This window comes from Balaenoptera borealis, assembly GCF_965194805.1.
Source record: "Balaenoptera borealis genome assembly, chromosome: 4".
Taxonomy (NCBI): Eukaryota; Metazoa; Chordata; class Mammalia; order Artiodactyla; family Balaenopteridae; genus Balaenoptera; species Balaenoptera borealis.
This window is the reverse complement of record NC_138861.1, coordinates 128,270,836-128,285,301: the sequence shown is the minus strand read 5'-3', so window position 1 is coordinate 128,285,301 and position 14,466 is coordinate 128,270,836. Positions and strand designations below refer to the sequence as shown.

At 33.6% G+C, this 14,466-nt stretch overlaps 1 protein-coding gene across 1 annotated transcript in view; it reads right to left on the bottom strand.

The window, feature by feature from the left end:
- Positions 1 to 14,466, bottom strand: part of METTL14 (methyltransferase 14, N6-adenosine-methyltransferase non-catalytic subunit) — a 33,354-nt gene that overhangs the window by 7,814 nt on the left and 11,074 nt on the right. Inside the window, exons 6-9 of the mRNA XM_082389677.1 lie at positions 9,715 to 9,805; positions 7,179 to 7,320; positions 3,473 to 3,565; positions 635 to 751 (exon numbers count right to left, since the gene is read on the bottom strand). Of these exons, the coding sequence (XP_082245803.1) occupies positions 635 to 751; positions 3,473 to 3,565; positions 7,179 to 7,320; positions 9,715 to 9,805 (443 nt within the window). The remainder of the gene's footprint in view (positions 1 to 634; positions 752 to 3,472; positions 3,566 to 7,178; positions 7,321 to 9,714; positions 9,806 to 14,466) is intronic.

Here is a 14,466-nt window from a genome sequence, read left to right as displayed (position 1 = left end):
TTTTGACCTCTATTTAATCTGGATGACAGAGTATGATTTAAATAAATTTAATCTCACTTGACTCTATGAACCAATAATAGCAAGGATGGCTAAGATTCCCTTCAAACAGAATTTCTAGTCCAGGAAAGACTTTAAAAAGACTCTCCACCAGAGGCTCCCTGAAGGGTGAAAGACTGGAGGACAAACTGTTAAACCCTGATAACTAGCTGGGCAGTTCTCTGAAGCAGAGGTTCTCAGTGGTTCTTGTTCAGGTTCTTATGTAGAAAAAAGAAAGGAAGGTGAAAGAAATATTCATCTAAGCTGCCCAGCTATGAGTCTTGCTGCCATTTCTTTTCTCTGAGCATAGAGAAAGGAAAAAAATCTCAGGGTCAGAAGTACTAAAAGCCCATATCTGACTCAGAATTACAGCAGTTTACGATATACAGGAATACCTTCTCCAGCACAGTATAGGTTGATCTGAGTGAATAAAATATTTTAAAATTAACTTGGATGTATTACTTTAATGCTCAATGCCATTTGTACAAGTCAAAGAGAAGGACCTTTCCACCAAAATTAATTAAACAGTATATAGTCATTTGGAAAAGCTTGAGAGAAAATAATGAAAATAAAGAAAACAAAACAGTAAAGGCAATACCTTTGTTCTCTGGAAGACAGCCTTTGGATCTAAAGTCTTAGTCTTCCCAGGATTGTTTTTATTGGTTTTAATCCAACAAATATCTTCACATCTTCTGTAACCCCACTTGCGTAAACACTAGAAATGAAAGAATTTTTAAAAAAATCCTTAGCTAAAAGAAATAAACAATACTTAAAATAACCAACCAGCATTAAAAACTTCCTAGAGGTTTGAGACATTAAATTCCAAGGTGTCACAGTAATTTTGTCTTTGTGCAGAAATAGAAAAAAAGAAATACTAGTCTTTAAATATACAGCCATTATACAGAATACACATATACCTTCTAAATATTAATATACAGTTGATATCAAAACATAGAAAGGATTACATAATACTCTGATTCTTTAATACTACCTTCTACTGTCATCAATAGAAAGTTTTAAATCATAAGAAAACTCAGTCCCTCTTTAATCAGAAAATAATTCAAAAGATAATTCTGAATAAATGGGCCACACTCTTCAAAATGTTAAGGTCATGAAAGATAAGAAAAACTAAGAAAGTCTTCCAGATAAAAGAAGATTGAAGAGACATGAAAACTGATGACACTGAGTGATCCTAAGACCAGAGAAAAATTATTTTTACTATATAGATGTTATAAGTGGGACAACTGCAAAAACTGTCTTATTGAGAATAGTATCAAAACAGTGTTAATTTTATGATGCTAATAATTGTACTATTATTATATAAGAAAATGACCTTATCTTTCAGAAATATAACTGAAGCACTTAGGGGGAAAGGGACATTATGTCTAGAATGTACTCTGAAATGGGGGAGGGAAAAAGGGAAAGAATGAAAAAGAGTAAAAGAGAGAGTGAAGGGGAGAGGAGAATAAAAAAGTAAATGTGAACATTTGAGCTTCTGGGTGAATGGTAAATGTGGATTGTTGCATAATTTTTAGAACTTTTCTGTAAGACTGAAGTTATTTTGAAATAAAATGTCTTAAAATCAGAAAAAGAACAAAAGATAATTTTGTTCCTTCCACCTCAACTTTCTATCCTCTGACAAAGCTAAAAACTGTTGAAAATGTTCTAACTGATAACTTCTTTCCAAATTAGAGTCTTATAAAATGTTACTTTTATGATTTAATACTAAACCTCAAAAATTCAAAGACTTAAAATTGTTCTTATATTTCTTTATTGGGTAAAACTTTACTTTCATCTTTATGTAATCTAGACAATAGAGAGATTTGAAACTTAGTGTCCTAGAATGTTATATATGAAGATATAACAAATACTAACTAAGTGAGTACTCAGAGTGGCATTTTGAGGCCCACCATATGTAGGTGTTGGCTAGCTGCTGGGAAAAAAAACATGAGTAAGATATAGTCCTTACCCCTAGTTGATTAACAGCAAAGTAGGGGGAAATAAGTAAATTGTGCAGTACAATATTGTTGGTACTATGATCAAGTACAAATAGAGATGTAGTGGAGCATAAAATATACGCACTTTCCAGGAATGCTCTTACTGTATATACTGAGATACACCACAAAATGAGACTTAGATTTTTAATTTAAAATCTCAAAACTCAAGATCAGTATCTGTTCCTGTTGCCAAATATCTGTTTCGCACTGCATTAAATATCACAAGGGCCTAAATCCAACATGCCCTAATCAACTTAGCACAAGCTCATGAGTATTTATCATGCTGAATTATTTTTGTAATCGTTTGGAGCCAAAATCTGCTTTCACCAATATGATAAATTGCTGCATAAACTAATAGATAAAACCTCCTAATCAATTTCAACCTAATTTGGGGGGTGGGAGAAAAGCCCAAAGCCAGACATTAGAGCTAAAAAAGGTAAATACCAATATACCTATAAAAACATACAGTATGTCTCTATTTTCTTAGATTTTCTATAGCATCTTAGGGAGGTGCCAGCAATAAAATAGATACCCTATATACAGTTACAGTCTTACCATGGAGTTAATAAATGACAGAAGCAATGATGTTATCCAACAGTCTCAAACTTGCTATTTATACAAAGAATACAAAAGCAATTGCAGAATTTCAGGGTTTGAGAACAAATTTATCTCAATATAATCCTACTTAAATTCTTCACCTGTCAAACCTCCTAAAATTACCAGGATTTAAATGAGATCATAGGCAGTAGATCAAGTAATATTTCCTAAAAATGGAAAGTATTATCCAATAACAAGTGAGGTAACTGAAACACACAAGAGTAAATATCTCTTTACCCAAAGTTTCACTGTTGGACATCAGAATTGAGACCAGAACTAGCCGCAATGCTTCCATTATAAAAAAGCTTTATTATTTTGTTTCCATTTAGAAATCCAAAATACTCCAATCAAAAAACCAAAAAAAGTTCTGAAATACAATAAATATAAGGTACTTAAATTGAGACGTTATAACTTCTTTCTCACTCTCATGCATTCATTCAAACTATGTGCTCCAGATGCTGTTATTTTTCCAATTTGATTTGGCTTCCATTTGGAATTCAGGAGTTAATGCTATTCAGAAGAATACTTTTTAGCTACTAATAATGAACAGTAAATGACACTAAGTGGCTTGCTTTTGCTGCAGTTCAGTTTCAAATCTCTAAACTATTCTCTTCCTGCAGTTGTAATAAATCATATTTTGATTTATTCACCCCTAATGCTAGTTAACTAAGGGGTACTGTCTTTTGCACATTCTTTTTTAAACATTTTTTTCTTCTGAATATTTTAGTACTGTTCAAGAAACAAAGAACAAAATAACATTAATCTTCAAACTTCTTATGCAACATATTGTGTTATTTTTTTCTTATGAATTTAAAAAACCACTTAAAAAAACACCATCTTACCACTCTTCCAAGGTCCAATCCCTCCCCAGAACCACACCAGAGAAAAATAAATGATCGAGGTGCTGCAATCTCATCAATTTCCAACTTCATGATCTGTAAGAAATCAAACCAATATTGCATAGAAGCATTTTGTTTCCCATTCATCCTAAATCCAAAAGAACAACCATTGAGATTTATCAGGACTTACAGCAATGTGTTCTTTAAATGTACTAATTTTCATTAGGAAATACAATGGAAAATAAATTTTATCCTTAAACCTTGTTCTTCCGGTTTTTTATTCCCTATTAAGACAACACACGCAGATGCACACATGCACATACATACACTTGATTTTATATGGAAAGAGTTTACAGGAAACCATATTTATAGAATTATAGAATTTTATAAGTTATGGCTTGAGAGCAACCTGTTACCATTTACAGAAAAAGAAACTGAAAAGGGATTAAATTACCCCAAAGATAGGGGCAAAATTAAAACATAAGCACAAATGTCTGGGGGAGGACTTGGTTTCCAGTAGAACAGTTCTAAATAAAATAAATCAATATACACATTTCAGTATAATGACTAAGTCTGAAATGTCACAAACAATAGACTATAATTGTTTGCTTTGTATTTGTTAAGTGTGTCAATTTTAAAAAAAGTTCTGCAATAATTAAATCTCTAAATTGGGGAAATACCATATACTTGTATAAATGACTACAAAAGCAACCATTTTACATGGTATTCCTTTTCTTTTAGCTTCCTGTCACAGTTAAGAAGTTCCAGAGACAACGGTTCAAGCAAATATTTATTAGTTTCATGTATTAAGAAAATCTTAACTTCTACCTGAGTGGATCATAACCACATCATCTATAATTTATCTAGGTGAAAAAACATTATTTGACAGTGATAATGGAAAAAAAATTACAATAGGCATAAACCTATTCAGTTTTATACTTCCGACTTTAAGTCTTGATATCTCATCTAATATTCTCATAGGAATATGAATTAAAATAAATATGTAATACACACACACATGTATTCCTACAAACGTCTATACATGGTATAGTTAAAGATAAGTGATGGCACATATCAGTGGAGAACATTAAGCAAATTACTCTCTTGACATTACAATTATAAATGCTAAATGTTGGTATTTTTAGAAAGTGCTTATATTCTTAAACAAAACACACTGGCCTCTACTGACTCTCTAATGTGAAAAAGAATACCTGTGAAACCCGAATCCTTTTCTTATTTATACTTTATTTATATTAGCTACTGGCACTTTCTTTAAGGTATTATCACATAAACGTTAAGAGCTTAGGGCTCTGGGGCCAGACAAAACTTTTCAATATGCATATAAAATGGAATTCCTTTATTTCAAAAACTCTGTTAGTTTATCATATATAATTGAAGCTCCTGTACCTTCACTGACCAAACCTTAGAGATTGGCTAGAGAAAATAAAGTTCAACCTAACCACTAATCATAGACATAATAAGATTAATTTTTCAATTTTCTTTTGACTAAATTGACAAAGATTGTTTTATCCTATTAATCAATTTTGATGAGGATATGGTGAAATAGATATTTCTTAAACACTACTAGAAGGAATGTAAATTTGTGCAATCTATCTGGAAAACTTCTCAGCGATAAATATCAAGAGCATTACATCTTTAACCTTAAGTTTTGGGGATACTATATACTGTACACTTTTCTGTGTTTCAACAATAAACACAGATTACACTTATCAGAGGAAAGGAAAAACTTTTGTAAAGTAAAATAAAATAAAAATAAAATAAATAAAATTGCCAGAGGTATTGAAGCTGAAAGGAAAAGCTTCAAGGAAGAAACACTGAAGTTATTACATCTTGAAAAGTAAGTAATATTAACAATAGTTAACAATTATTAACTCGGAAGAAGACATGCAAGGATTCAAAGCAGTTTTCTATGGAACAGCAGTCTAGAATTTCAGTCCTTTCCCTTCCCTGCCTCTCCTGTGTTCAGTGCTCCTGATCACACTCTCCTCCTCAAAATTCCCTATTCCCTTGGTTTCCGTGACATTCATACTCTCTTGGTTCACCTCATTCATCTTTGACCCCTTCTTTTCACATCTCTTTTATAATGTGCCTCTTAAATGTAAGTTTCCTGAGGATTTACAGTAAAGCCACACTGTATCTTAATTGAGACACTATCTCAAGACAAGTTCATTTATTCTCATAGGTTTATTGTGCTAACCCTTTAAAATCTGTATTTTGAGATGATCAGATCTGTCTTTTAAGTTTCATACTCTAATTACAACCTCTACTTGAATGTCTCACATACACCTCTAAATCAACACATTAAGTATAATCTAATCCCTCTAATCCTGTTACTCTTCTTAAATTGACTCTCTCAGCTGGTGATAACTCAACCCATTTATCCAAAGACTCAAACTCCTGAGTCATCCTTTACTCTTCCCCTCTTCCCAATCACTAGATCTCACCAGAAGTACCTACAAAACATTACTGAATTTATCACCTCCTTTCTATTCTTATTACCATCACCCTACATCAGGGTCCCTTCATCTCCTAACTAGACTACTGCAATGGTCTTCTATCTGCTCTCCCCTCTCCAGACTTCATTTTCCCTAGTCCATCCTCCTCTACACACTAATCTGACCATTTTACTAAACTGGTTAAAGCCCTTCAAAGACTCCTTAATGCCTTTAGGCATTAAGCTAAGCTTCTAAGAAGACAGCATCTCAAGACAGTCCCAACCTGTGTTCCCATCAACCTACACACAGACCTCCCTCACCCGTCTCTCTGCCTCCATCCCTTCTGCTCTTGCTGTTCCTGCTGCTTGGAATCCCTAATCCACCCTTTTCTTCAGCTGGCCAATTCCAGCTAATCTATCCATTCATACTGTTCATGTGTCACCTCCTCTTTGTTTATGTCCCCCAGCTTCCTCAGCTTGGTCAGTTTTTCTCAGATCACCTTATGCAGTCCTCTACTACTGAACTAACAATATGATAATGCAATTAACTGTTTAGGTAATTGTTTATTTTATCCCATTAAACTGTGTGCCCCTTAAGGCCAAATACTAAGTCTTATTCATCTTTGAATCTCCAGTACCCAGTTGCCTAGTACAAAGTGGTGCTCAATAAATATGTGTTATTTCTGTTATTGATCAGTAAAAACAGATTACTTTATGTAACTAACTGAAGCTATCAGCTTGTTCAATTTTATTCAGGAAAATATAACATTATCACAATTATATAATACTGAATTATATCACAATTATATAATACATATGCCCCTTAAATCTATTATACTGTAAGTTCTTTAAAGAGTAGAAATTATGTTTGTGTGTGTGTGTGTGTGTGCGTGTGTGTGTACGTATACTCTGATGTTTACTAAAACTAACCAAATATGGAATGTTATCAACCATTCAATCTGTTTTTAGACTTATTTCTAGCTATACATCCAAGGACTCTTAAGACTGGAATTGTGAGTCTTCCACAGACGATTTACTCACTACCTGCTCAACTTCTGCCTCAAAAAGACAAACCAGACTAAAGATATTATAGTATTTGTTAATGTACCTTAGACCTTCAACCATAATATATACTATAAATCTATATTTACAATTCCTAAAAAAGTAGAAATATTTATAATATTACTTTCTGACCAGACATATATTTATTTGAAAAATAAATAATTCATTACAATGTACAAAGTTTGATCATACATCATCCCAAGTCCAGCATTTTTCATTAGCAGTGATGCCAGTCTCTCTGTAATATTCTTCTAAAGGGGGTTCAAGAAGAATCACATCAAATTTGGGTGTTAGTTCTCTGATGTCAAAGGCTTCTATATCTGCTTGTAAGTACCTATTTGATTAAAGCATAAAATGTAAGAGATTTTCAAATACTTTACAGACGGTAATGAAAGAAATTTCTTAAATATTTCCTAAACACTATTTACAAAGTCACCATGAGCTAATTACTGAATACCTTTTTATGGAGGAGTATCCTTCCTCAGTACAGACAGTAAACCATCTACCAGTGCTCTTCCCGAGGACACGGATACACTCACACTACAAAGTAAAATCACAGTCCCACACGAACATCCAAAATACAAACTTCTCTCATTTCTTATATTGAAAATCCATACTCAGATATGAGTGTCTGAGCCCCTTTCCATTATCATCTTAATATTCCAAAGAATACCATATTACTTTTTCCACAATTGTTAAGTTAGTAAAACTATTTGTTAGTAAGTTTTAAATTCCTCCCTCTAAAAAAGTTTCTAAAAATGGACATAATTTTCTTTCATTAGTTTGTGCCTTAGTAATATTGTTTAAGTCTTTTCTAGCTACTTAGTATAAATTACTACTAGCCTTTACTTAATGGTTATTTCCACATAGTATGAAAGTATTTTAAATATAAATATAAAATACTTTAAATGTAAGAGTATTTCTAAATAGGATGAATATTAGTCTGCTAAAATTTTCACCACAAACTCAGACTTCTTTGTGGTTCTTCTAATCATTAACAGTATACATTTTAGCAAACTGTTAAATGTACAAAATGTTCAAAGTAAGCTAAATGTGAAATAAACAGTCTCCAATTTCAAAGACCTTAAACACATTTTTTTAGGGAAACATTAGTCTGTTTAGCAAAGGTTAAAATGAATTTTTGTATTCCAAAATGTTAATAGCATCTCTGGTTGCTGAGTTATAATTAACTTTCATTTTCTTACTTTCCCTAAGTTTTCTAACTTTCTTCAATAAATAAATTTTGAGAAGAAAAGTCATTTTAAAACATTTTAAGATAGTCAGGAATACAACAAATATGATTTTCTAAGAAAAAAAATTTAAATTAGTAATTTAAAGTAAATTATCTAGAAAACTGAAAATAAATTAAATGAGAACCTACTGTGTACTCAGCACTGCAGTTTCAAACTAATATATATTACTATACAGAAGAAAGAGAGTGTGTTAACCTTACAAAGATGGTGAATTTTTTGGAGAAAAGGAAACACTCTTGCACTGTTGGTGGGAATGTAAATTGATACAGCCACTATGGAGAACAGTATGGAGGTTCCTTAAAAAACTGAAAATAGAACTACCATATGACCCAGCAATCCCACTACTGGGCATATTCCCTGAGAAAACCATAATTCAAAAAGAGTCATGTGGGCTTCCCTGGTGGCGCAGTGGTTGAGAATCTGCCTGCCAATGCAGGGGACACGGGTTTGAGCCCTGGTCTGGGAAGATCCCACATGCCGCGGAGCAACTGGGCCCGTGAGCCACAATTACTGAGCCTGCGCGTCTGGGCCTGTGCTCCACAACAAGAGAGGCCGCAATAGTGAGAGGCGTGGCGCGCGCACCGCGATGAAGAGTGGCCCCCGCTTGCCACAACTAGAGAAAGCCCTCGCACAGAAACGAAGACCCAACACAGCCATAAATAAATAAATAAATAAATTAAAAAAAAAAAAAAAAAGAGTCATGTACCAAAATGTTCATTGCAGCTCTATTTACAATAGCCAGGACATGGAAGCAACCTAAGTGTCCATCAACAGATGAATGGATAAAGAAGATGTGGCACATATATACAATGGAATATTACTCAGCCATAAAAAGAAACGAAATGGAGGTATTTGTAGTGAGGTGGATGGAGTTAGAGTCTGTCATACAGAGTGAAGTAAGTCAGAAAGAGAAAAACAAATACAGTATGTTAACATATATATATGGAATCTAAGGGAAAAAAAAAAGGTCATGAAGAACCTAGTGGCAAGACGGGAATAAAGACACAGACCTACTAGAGAATGGACTTGAGGATATGGGGAGGGGGAGGGGTGAGATGTGACAGGGTGAGAGAGTGGCATGGACATATATACACTACCAAATGTAAAGTAGATAGCTAGTGGGAAGCAGCTGCATAGCACAGGGAGATCAGCTCGGTGCTTTGTGACCACCTAGAGGGGTGGGATAGGGAGGGTGGGAGGGAGGGAGATGCAAGAGGGAAGAGACATGGGAACATATGTATAACTGTTTCACTTTGTTATAAAGCAGAAACTAACACACCATTGTAAAGCAATTATACTCCAATAAAGATGTTTAAAAAAAAATGTATAAATGGTCATATGTTATTGTTTTCAATAAATCCATAAAATACAGAAAAAAAAAAAAAGATGGCGAATTTTTTTCAAACAGAAAAGAGGTTACATGATAAAAAGACTAATATTTTAAGGCTGAGTTGGGAACAAAAAACCCCACTTACATAGGAGGAGTGTTAGATTTAGCTATTAACTCATCCTTCAGCCTGATGAGCTCCCTCAGTTTAGGGTATTCTTCAAATCTGTCAGCCAAACCTGAAGAGGAAACAGAGTAAATTCCAAATTTCAATACAAAGGAACATCAGTGCATTCAGACGTGACGAGCCTGCACAGAACAAAGCAATACACAACCACCTCTTCATCTGCACATCCTTTTAAAAAAGTCTGAGGACTTTTAAGCAATGCATATATACATTTTATATACCCAGTGACCCTAATCCCACATGCAGGCAAACTCCCAGATGTTCTAAAGCCCAGATCAAGTCAATTAACCATTTAATTTCTCAAATTTATTAAATTAACTAACCTGCTTATAGCATCAAATTTAGCCATTCTGTTCTCAGGAAAAGAAAATTTTTTCTCTCAATCATGCTTTTTTCGTTTTCTTTTTACTAAAAAAAGTCTTTCTCCCAAAGAATCTAGTGATTGTTAAAATTTTTACTTAGTTTCTTAGACAGTTACCCAAAGCAGAGAAAATGAGGATTTCTTTTCTTTACTACTGATGATCTTAAATTAAGTGGCTACACTTTATGGACACAATCCCAGAACAAATCTAATTAAGAAGATAATGAGTCCCTGACAGTCATTAGCTCACACCTCATTCACTCTGATTACTTATCTAAATTGTACTACCAATTCCAAGATAAGTCACTTTCTCTAAGAATATTTCCTATATCAATATTTATAGTTTTAAAGATCTCACTCCACATTATTATAAACCAAATCCTCAGAAACATTTTCAAGCTTAGGACCTTGAAAAACATCTCCAAATTCCATAAAGGTTAAAAACAGGAGACTTGTTCCCATGTCCTCAAAAATATTTAAATCTTTGAGCCTCAGAAGAGATTTTAGGTAAAACAACATAATAACTGTTTAAACAACTGTAGGAGTAAGTAGGGCTTTGAATATCAAAGATTCCTAAAAGTTTTTATTTTTTCTTTCTTTGTTTTTTCTTTCTTCCCTACAAGAAGCATATTCATAACAATATAAATTATATAAACATCTTAAGTTGAAAATCAGAAGTACATTTTAATAACTTTAATATCAAAGAGTAAAAAAGTGAAAGATTTTGTAAAGCCTCCTCAATCAGTGGTTACAGATCAAATTTCAAATGAAACAAATTTGAAGATTTTAGTACAATCATGTTTCAATCACAGTAGAGTCAGCTCTCAATCATCTACAAAAGAGGTACACCTTTTTCTCAATCCATAATACTTTCCTAAGTACATTTTCTTTGCCTTGGAGAAATAAGTGTCTTAAAAGCAGAAAGTCTGATAATGAAATTTGGTTATATCAATATAACTTATCATAACTTTAAGGAGAAAAACAGCTTTTTGAAGTATAATTGATAAATAAAAACCTTATATATTAAACCTATATTTAATGTATGCAATTTGATGAGTTTGAACATATGCATACACCTGTGAAACCATCACCACAATCAAGGTAAGACATATCAATAACCTCCAGAAGTTTCTTTGTGTTCCTCTGGTTTTAGTGTGTGTGCGTGTGTGTGTGTGGTAAGAACACTTAAGTAAGATGAAATCTACCCTCTTAAATTTTAAGTATTGCTGACTATAGTCAACAGTATTGCTGACTACAGACAATTTGCTATACAGCAGATCTACAGAAAAAATTTATCTTGCATAACTGAAATTTTATACCAATTGAACAACAACTCCCCATTTTCCTCTCTCTAGCCCCTGACAATCACTGCTGCATTCTCTGCTTCTATGAGATTGACTATTCCAGGTACCTCATAAAAGTGTTATGTATTTATATACACATACTATTTTAGGTACCTCTATAAGTGCATGCATATTTGCCATCCTGTGACTGGCCTATTTCACTTACCATTATCATAACTTTTTGTGCTACATCTAAATTTTGCCTGTGAAAACATTAAAATCAGTTTCTACATGTTGCTTACAAACAAGAAAGGAAAAAATAAATTGGATTACATCAAAATTAAAATTTTTGTGTTGCAAATGGTACCAACAAGAAAGTGAAAAGACAGGAATTCCCTAGCAGTCCGGTGGTTAGGACTCTGCGCTCTCACTGCCAAGGGCATGGGTTCAATCCCTGGTCGGGGAACTAAGATCCCACAAGCCGCAGTGTGCCCAAAAGAAAGACAACCCACAGAATGGGAGAAAATATTTGCAAATCATACATCTGATAAAGGACTTGTACTGAGAATATATAAACAACTCTTACAATATAATAATAAAAAGACAAATTATCAATTAAAAAATAAGCAGGGTTTAGACATCTCTCTAAAGTAGGTATTTAAGTGGAAAAATAAGCATAGGAAAAGATTCTTAATATCATTAGTCACTAGGGAAATGTAGATCAAAACCGCAATGAAATACTACTTCATACCACTAGGATGGCTATAATTAAAAAGACAGATAATAAAATGTCAAGGGTGGTAAGAAACTGGAAGCCTCACATATTGTTGGTAGGAATGTAAATGGTACAGCTGCTCTGAAAAACATTTGGGCAGTTCCTCAAAAACTTAAACATAGAATTACCACATGACCCAGCAATTCCACTCCCAGGTATATACCGAAGAGAAATGAAAGCATACATTCACACAAAAGCTTTACATGAATATTCACAGCAGCAGAGTTTATAACAATCAAAAAGTGGAAACAACACAAATGAATAGATAAACGAAATGTGGTATGTACATACAATGGAATATTTGGCAATAAAAAGAAATGAAGTACTGATAATATGCTGCAACATCAATGGCCCCTGAAAACATGTTAAGTGAAAAAAGCCCAGTCACAAAATATCACATATTGTATGAGTCCAATTATATGAAATGTCTAGAATAGGCAAACTGATAGAGACAATAGTCAATTAATGATTACTTAAGGCTGGGGGGCAACTGTGGGAGAAGGAATAGGAATTGACTGCTAATGAGTACTGAATTTCTTTAGGGGAGATGAAAATGTTCTAAGGATGTGGAGAAAGGGGACTTGTACACTGTTGGTAGGAATGTAAATCGGTGCAGCCACTGTGGAAAACAGTATGGAGGTTTCTCAAAAAAACTAAAAATAGAACTACCACATGATCCAGCAACTCCATTCCTGGGTATATATCCAAAGAAAATGAAAACACTAATTCAAAAAGATACACGCACCCCAATGTTCTTAGCAGCATTATTTACAATAGCCAAGAAATGGAAGCAACCTAAGTGTCCAGCAAAGGTAAATGGATAAAGACAATGTGCTATATATATATATATATATATATATATATATACACACACACACACACACACACATACAATGTGGTGTATACACACACACACACACAATTACTACTCAGCCATAAAAAAAAAGTGAAATTTTGCCTTTTGCAACAACATGGATGGATTGGAGGGTGTTATGCTTAGTGAAATAAGTCAGACAGAGAAAGACAAATACTGTATATTATCACTTATACGTGGAATCTAAAAAATAAAACTAGTGAATATAACAAAAAAAGAAACAGACTCACAGATAAAGAGAACAAACTAGTGGTTACCAGGGGGGAGAGGGAAATGGGGAGAGCAAAATAGGGGGAGGGGATTAAGAAGTACAAACTTCTATGTAGGGCTTCCCTGGTGGTGCAGTGGTTAAGAATCCGCCTGCCAATTCAGGGGACATGGGTTCAAGCCCTGGTCCAGGAAGATCCCACATGCCGTGGAGCAACTAAGCCCGTGCACCACAACTACTGAGCCTGCGCTCTAGAGCCTGCGAGCCACAACTACTGAAGCTCATGTGCCTAGAGCATGTGCTCTGCAACAAGAGAAGCCATCGCAATGAGAAGACAGCGCACCGCAACGAGGAGTGGCCCCACTCTCTGCAACCAGAGAAAAGCCCACGTGCAGCAATGAAGCCTCAACATGGCCAAAAATAAAATAAATAAAATAAAATAAATTTATTAAAAAATATATATATAAAATAAAATTTTTAAAAAACCTTCTATGTATATAATAAATAAGCTACAAGGATATATTGTAGTACAGCAGAGAAAATACAGCCAATATTTTATAATAACTATAAATGGAATATAATCTTTAATAATTGTAAACCACTATTTGTACACCCAAAACTTATATAATATTGTAAATTGACGATACCTCAATTTTTAAAAAAAGTTCTAAAATTAGATTGTGGCAATGGTTGCACAAATCTACAGATATTCTTAAAAAACTGAATTATATTCTTTAAATGGGTGAACTGTATAGTACATGAATTATCTCAGTCAAGCTGTTTTTTAAAATGTAGGGATAATGCCTTTGGTAAGCTTATCGGTAGACTGGACACAGCTGAGAAAAGATTCTGAGCTTGATGATATCTCAATGGAAACCTCTAAAACTGAAAAGTAAATAGAACAAAAATTGGAAAAAGAAAAAAAAGCCAGACTATATACGGAATGTGGGACAACTACAAAAGGTATAATGTGTAATGGAAATATAAGAAGGAGAAAAAACAGAAAGAGGAACAGAAGAAATATTTGAAATAATAATGACTGAGAATTTTCCCAAAATAATGTCAGACATCAAACCCCAAATACAGGAAGCCCAGAGAGTACCAAAGAGGATAAATGCAAAAAAACCCCAAAGCAAACAAAACCCAGCTATACCTACACACATCATTTTCAAACTACAGAAAATCAAAGCTAACGAATAAATTCTGAAAGAA